Here is a 7,101-nt window from a genome sequence, read left to right on the forward strand (position 1 = left end):
AAAAAAAAAAAAAGATTCTGAGGATTTAAATGAACTGATACTTCAAAGAGCGTACTACAGTGCGGAGCACATAAGAGCGCTGTTAGTGTCTGTTAAATAAGATAAAAAGTACTTCAGGTCTCAGGCCCACAGGCAGTGCCCAAGAAACTTCTTCCCGGTGTTTCTCTGTGTCTTCCACCCTGGCTCTTGGCTGCGCCCCGTCCAGGAAGGGTTAAGGCGTTAATGATTTCCAAAGGAGCAGGGTTTTGTGTGCGCTACACACACACACAGCCTCTGTCCCCCTCCCTCCGCCCGGCCCCGAGCCTCTTATGCAAGCCGCCGGCGCCCGCCGGTTCCCAGGCCCCGCTGCAGCTGCGGGCGGAGGGGCAGGGCGGGGGCGGCGCTGTTTGTCTAGCGCGGCCGTGCCAAAGACTGCGGGCCCCAGACAGCCAGGCGCCTCCGTACACCTGGGGATGCTCAGGTTAAATAGCTCCGCATTCCTCGGGCCCAGCTGATGGAAACGCTCCCAGGCCGCCGCCGAGCCGGCCTCCAGATGGGCTGGGCCCGGGCCAAAGGGGAAAAGAGGGAAACGTGGAATCCAGAGTGCGCCTGAATGGCGGGGGAGGTGGCCCCGAGGCCCGCCGCAGCCCCTTCCTCTCCTGGAACAAGGCCCTGCGATGTAGGAGTGAGCGGGGGGTGGGACTAGCCACCCCGCCCACGACCCAGTGGGTGGGCTTGCTGGAGGGGGCCCACACGTGGGAGGGAGTGGGCGCACACGTGTGCCTCCGAGGACACTCCAAGGACACACAGGCGACAATTAATAATGATAATTTATAATTTATCAAACGCTCCGTGCCTGGCGCTATGCTAAGTGCGTCATTTGATTTATTTCATTTATACCGCAGTTCAATGAGGTGGGCACTATAAAACAGCCGCGGTGGGAAGGGTAGCAGAGGACAAAATTTACCCACACATACTATGTTCGTTGGTGAAGTCCATAAAATGCTCGAGGAGGTAGTGGTACCAGGCTTAAGATTAGTGCTCAATAAATAACAGTTAATTTTAATTTGATTTTGTTCATCCCTTTTCTGAGCTTGTTTCTTGTGCCAAGATCAGAATTCTGCCTTTAGCCCACATGAAATCCTTTCTGTAAAGGGTTATCGACCTAAACCGAAGAGGCTGAGGCAAAATTAATACAAGTAGAGAGTTATTTAGGCCAAGTGTTGAACGTTCAACCCGCGAGCATAGATTTAAATTGCCCTGAATATACACTGATTAGCAGCGGTTACAAGTCCATTTTTAAAGGCAAAAAGGGGGACAGGAAATGGGCTGATAACAAAGTTGTTTGCCAGGAATTCTCCTTGGTTTACAGAAATAACATTGATTAGTAATTGTCTATAATCTATGGGAGGAGTTATAGTGTCTGGTGTGACCTTATTAATTTATGGCTACTGGTAACAATAGCAAGTAGTTTCAAGAGATGACTACACAGCTCAAAGGGGAGACAGTAGGGAGTAGGGCCTGATCATTGAGGTTTCATCTTAAATGTTTCTCTGGGCCTGATAATTAAAAGGACTTAACATTCCACAGATAAAAACTCTTTTCTGAGGGTTAAGCACAGAATCAGGCCCCTGCGACTAGATCGCTATTTATTTTATTCTATTGTGTTTGTTAACAAAATGTATTAATAGTCCTTAACCCCTGTGGGACAAATGCTTTGCCCTTTCTGAGACTCAGTTTCTCCATATGTAATACATGGGAGTTGACCTGGCAGATACTTGAAAGTTAGTGTCTCTAGGGTCTAATAACTGCCCAGAGAGTTAGGTATTAGAACTTTTGAGGAAGGGTTTGTTAAAACAGTTGCCCCCCCACCTCCTCCCCAGACGTTAATCCCTCTACAGAACAATTACACACATGGACATACAAACCCATCCATGCCCAGATGCTCATAGTAGGATACACAAGCATAAACAACTGGAGGTTGCACACTTATCTGCAGAACCTATGTGCTCACATTTGCTCTTCTGCACACACCCAAGCATATCCTGATTTACACCCCAGGCCTGCCATCAATAGATGACCAAGCCCCATGGCTGGGGGGGGCGGGTGGACTACCAGTTCACTCAGGTTATATGCACAGGCCCAGACATTCATGTGCCCTCCCCTGTGAGTACAACCCCACATACATGTTCAGGCAGATAGATCCTTGCCAATGACATCTTTTTCTTGCTCAGGAGCGGGGACTAGAGACTCACACCACCCTCAGAGCCCACGCGTTAGCCCTGGGGGAATAGAGGTTTGAGCTGTAACCAGAGGGAGGCCAAGGAGAGGGAGCATAGTCTGGACCCAGTGCAGGTGGTCCAGCAGCTGTGCCCAGTCTGGCCCTGCCAACCCACTCACCCACTTGGACAAGCCAAGAGCCGCAGGGCAGCCTGCTGGGATCCAGGATGAGGCTGCCGATAGGGGAAGGCACTTCCTACTAGGGTAGGGAATGGGCATTAGTGCTGTTTCAGACAAGCTGTGACCCTGGGCAAGTTCCTTTCCACTGGATCCCACTTCCTACCATATCTGCATTAAGTGGGTGGTCCAGTGACCTGGTTCTCAAAGTTAAATGGCTCGTTCAGTAATACTTTCCAACTCAATGCCTTGGCAGGTTCATCTGCATTTTAACAACCTCCCCAGGTGATCCAGATGGCCCAATGACCACTTTGAGAAACCCTAAGAGATCTAGAGTATTTAATTTTATGACACTGGGGAGCAGGGAAACGGCCAAGGATTGGGGGCGGGGTGGGGTGGTTAAAAGACACCGGAAACATTCAGACCGGTAAAAGCAACAGTCCAGATGTGACCCTCCCGTTCTCCTCCCAGCACCAGCTGTGAAGAAGGTCAGGGGTCAAATCCCAGCTCAGGGCCCTCCTCTTAGTCCAATCAGTCACAGCAACTTTACCATTTAAAGTTATTTGTTTAATAACAACAACAAAAACACACCCCCACAGAACTATTGTAAAACAATATTCTCAGTCGATGATCATTGTAATATACAATACAATTTCCTCAGAAATCTGAGAAGCACGAAACGTGACCATTTTTTAAAATGTCTGCTTTTCAAAAAATAGAAACACACGGGGGAGATTCCCCCCTCAAGTCTCTGGTGACTGGTAAGTGTGGCAAGAAGGTCGGGCCTCTCCTCCTCAGTCCACCAGCCCTGGGCTGGATCCAGGAAGAGCCCAATGGCTCCCAATCTGTCTTGTTGTCCCTAGTTCCGGAGAGGAGCCTCGGTGGACCCGAGAACACTTATTTCTCTTGCCCCATGAAGAGCTGGGGTTCGCCGGTCTCTGGGGAAGGCGCTTCAGCGACACAAGATGCGATCATCCGCTGGAACACATGCGGCCTGGAAAAACGAAGTGAAAGGTGAGACAGGCAGGTTGGAGGGATCAAGGTTGCAAGCGCAGCAGAATTCCCTTTCCCGAGGAGACTAGATGGGTGATTTCTGGTCTGTTTGGACATCCCCGCATAGCCAGGTGCCAGAAAGGAAGGAATGGAAAAAGTGCAAGACACCCCTCCCGCCTCAGTTTCCCCAGTGGTAGAATGATCCAGTGCTCCAATTCGGACCTCACCTCGGCTGCCAGGGCGCTGATCTCGCCGTTGAGGGTGCTGAGCGGAGCCCGGACCGGCAGCCCACGGCCAGCTGGAGTCCCGACTTCGGATTCCGAGTTCAGTTCCAACTGTAGGTCTCTGATGTAGTCGATAACGTGCTGGAGAATCTCCACCTTGCTCACCTTACGGTTCTGGGGCAAGGTGGGCACCAGCTCCTTGAGGCGCGAGTAGCAGCCGTTCATGTCGTAGAGCAACACGTTCACCTGCTGCTCGTCCAGCAAAGCCGGCAGACGTGCCCCGGCGCCGCCCGCGCAGCGCGAAATGGCCACGCTCTGCTCGGACAGACAGCGTACAACCTCGCCCGCGCCGCCCGCAGTCTTGCCCGCCTTCAGCGCACAGCTGGGACCCGCGGCGGCTGTGGCGCTGCCACTGGCGACCTTCATGATCTTGATTAGGGATTAAAACGGAAAAGAAGTGAGGTTTGGAAAAGGTGGGAGCTGAACGTAGTTAAAGTCACTACTAGCAAAAAAAGACGATCTTAAAATGTTACAGCCAAACGCCACAGCCGGTCTTTTATAAAGACGCCGCGGCCCCCGCGAGGGCGGGCTCAGAACGTTCAAAAGCAGCCAATAGTAAGCATGGGGGCGTGCCCTCGCGCTCTCTCGGGCCCCACCTCCAACCCAACTAGCGCAACCTCGCGTTGGTGCAAAAGAGACCCAAGTTACAGAGAGGGTGGGTGGAGAGTAAGGGGCAGGGCGACTGAAAGAAGGCCTGCCTTGGGCTCTTTAGAAAGGAGGCAAGAAAGCTAAGGTGGTATTGCCAGTAACGCTAAGACCTCAGGAATCAGTTTTCCCATGCTCACTTTTTCATCTCTCCAGTTCCATTCCACAGATGAGAGAAACTGAGGCCCCGACGGAGAAGCCGCGTGCTTTGATTTGCCCAGAAAGCCCAGGACAAGAGTCTGGGTTTTCTGATCCTCTTGGAAAATTCCGTGGTCTAGGACCCTGGTCTCCAAATATCAGGGCGGAAATTTAAAGGGGACCCTTCATTACCCTGTGCTCCCCGAGGCTAGTTTCCCTTTATCACTTCCCGCAGAATGTTCGTGTTAAAGTCCTTGGTACCAGAGCGCCTACTCTAATCCCCTCGGGTGGAAACAGTTACTTTGGTAAAGTCTTCCAAGGGTAGGGACTGGGACCTGAACTAGATAGAAGGAGCGCAGTGAAGGAAGGCTGCATCCGATTCTACCCTGAATTTCCAGCCTTGCAAAAATTCCTGAATCTGAAGCAACTAGTGATTTTTAATTTTTCTCCCTTTTTTGGTTGGATTCCCCCCCTCAAAAGACCTCAGAGCAGGGTCTCCCTCCCACAGCGCAGCAGCTGCGGAGCTAAAGTCTACCCACCCCCATTCCTGGGCTGGTCTGTGTCAGTGGCTGAACAAGCAGCTCAGACCGTTAGACGCCAGGCCCGTGACGTCACCCATTCATAAAACCCGGACGGGCTGTCAAGCTGGCGCCGCGCGGGCGGTCGCTATGGAGACGGCAAACTCGGCTGGAGCGTTCCTTTGCACCCCTAGCCAATCACCTGCAGACCCCGGGCGCGAGGCCTGGGAATGCGCTCCTCGCAGGCATAGTAACTGGGTAAGGGTCACCTTACCTCTGTGTCCCACACCTGCAAGTCTCCCCCCTCCCAGGCCCACAGCTTGGACCACTTGGGAGTTTCTTCACCGCCATCCCGCCCCAGCTTTCCCTTCGGGCCTAGGGAAGGAGGCATGAATTCCTATACCAACTCTGCTGCTAGGTGAATTTAGGTGAGTCGCATGCTCTTTCTAAGCCCTAATGGTTAAGGGACCTATTTGAATACTAACAATCACAAACGTGTCCATTTATTGCATTCTTCCTGCCAGGCACTGTATGAAAAGTTTCTCTTTATTATCTTTTGTGGTCCTTCCCACACCCGTAAAGAAAGGAACTGTTTGTTTTTTTTTTTATACAAAGGAGGATACTGAGTCTCAAAAAGCCTCCAAAGAACTGCAGTTGTTGTAATGGCTGCGTTAATATAAAAAAGACACATAATTGTTAATTTAGTCCTTTCCTGCAAACGGCAGGTATTCTGACTCCAGAGCCATAGACATGCCACAGGTGGGGTAACTGAGGCTCAGAGGGTCCCAAGGCCACATGATATTAGCAAGAGTAAAATACTGCTCCCCTAAGGGAGGGTGCTACTATGGTCCCTCCCCCCACACACACACAGTTAATTCATTGGGTACTAGCAGGTTCTGTTTTCTCACAGAAATTTAGAGAAGTAAATCAGCCTACTGCTCCCACCATCAGGAAACCAGGAAGACTGATTGGTGAGACCAGCTTCAAAAGAGAGAGACATGACAAATTAATTAGCTACTAGACTTTCCTTCTCCTTACTATACACCCCACTACTTTCCAAACTTCTAGGCCTTGCTTAGCAATCTTCTACTGATGGGCAAGAACGTTTTGCTGCACAAAAGAATTGCTGAAGATTTTGATTTTGATGATCAATGAGAGGAAATTAGAATGTTAATTCATCACTGAGGATTTATTAATTGACTCAGCAATTCTGCATGCTGCAATCAAATCCAGAGAAATTTATACAGATGAGCACAAAAGATGTTTCTCAGAGAAGAAATTGAAATAACCTGAATGTCTGTACACAGTGGCTTTAACAAACGATGAATGGACCATCAATGCTGAGACCTGCCTATGCAGTCTCTGGGAAGTGTGGCTCTGAGAGATATCTAGAACTTGCTGTTAATGGAAAAAGCAAGTGATAGATGGAGTAATCACCTGGCACCTCCTGTATGTCACAGAACAAACACATTGCTCCTAAGTATACATGTATCTAGAAGTAATTTTTTTTTTTTTTTGAGACACAGTCTCACTATGTCACCCTGGCGTCACAGCTCACAGCAACCTCAAACTCTTGGGCTTAAGTGATTCTTTTGCCTTATCCTCCCAAGTAGTTGGGACTTAAGGTGCCCACCAGAACGCCTGGCTATTTTTTGGTTGTAGTTGTTATTTTTTGGCAGAACAGAGCTGGGTTTGAACCCACCAGCTCCTTGTACATGTGGCTGGCACCCTTGTTACTGAGCTACAGGCACCAAGTTGATTTTTTTTTTCTTAATTTGAGACAGAGGGCTGGGCGAGGTGGCTCATGCCTGTTAATCCTAGCACTCTGGGAAGCCACAGAAGATGGTTTGCTTGAGCTCATGGTTCAAGACCAGCCTGAGCTAGAGCAAGATCTTGTCTCTAAAAAATAGCCAGGTGTTGTGGTGAGCGCCTTTAGTCCCAGCTACTTGGGAGACTGAGGCAAAAGAATCACTTAAGCTGCTCGGCGCCTGTGGCTGAAGTGGCTAAGGCGCCAGCCACGTACACCCAACGTGGCAGGTTTGAATCCAGCCTGGGCCCACCAAACAACAATGATGGCTGCAACCAAAAAATAGCCGGGTGTTGTGGCGGGCGCCTGTGGTCCCAGCTACTTGGGAGGCTGAGGCAGG

The 7,101-nt window shown here is 50.4% G+C and overlaps 1 protein-coding gene across 1 annotated transcript; it reads right to left on the reverse strand.

Moving 5' to 3' along the window:
- Window positions 1-2,921: 2,921 nt before the first annotated feature.
- On the reverse strand, window positions 2,922-4,103 carry ID1 (inhibitor of DNA binding 1, HLH protein). The gene is made up of 2 exons (XM_003802607.3): window positions 3,597-4,103; window positions 2,922-3,370 (listed from the first exon to the last, which is right to left on the reverse strand). The coding sequence occupies exons 1-2, from the start codon at window positions 4,017-4,019 to the stop codon at window positions 3,329-3,331; spliced, it is 465 nt and encodes a 154-aa protein (XP_003802655.1). The 5' UTR covers window positions 4,020-4,103; the 3' UTR covers window positions 2,922-3,328.
- Window positions 4,104-7,101: the final 2,998 nt, after the last annotated feature.

This window comes from Otolemur garnettii, unplaced genomic scaffold (assembly GCF_000181295.1).
Source record: "Otolemur garnettii isolate 467f Iridium unplaced genomic scaffold, OtoGar3 scaffold00251, whole genome shotgun sequence".
Taxonomy (NCBI): Eukaryota; Metazoa; Chordata; class Mammalia; order Primates; family Galagidae; genus Otolemur; species Otolemur garnettii.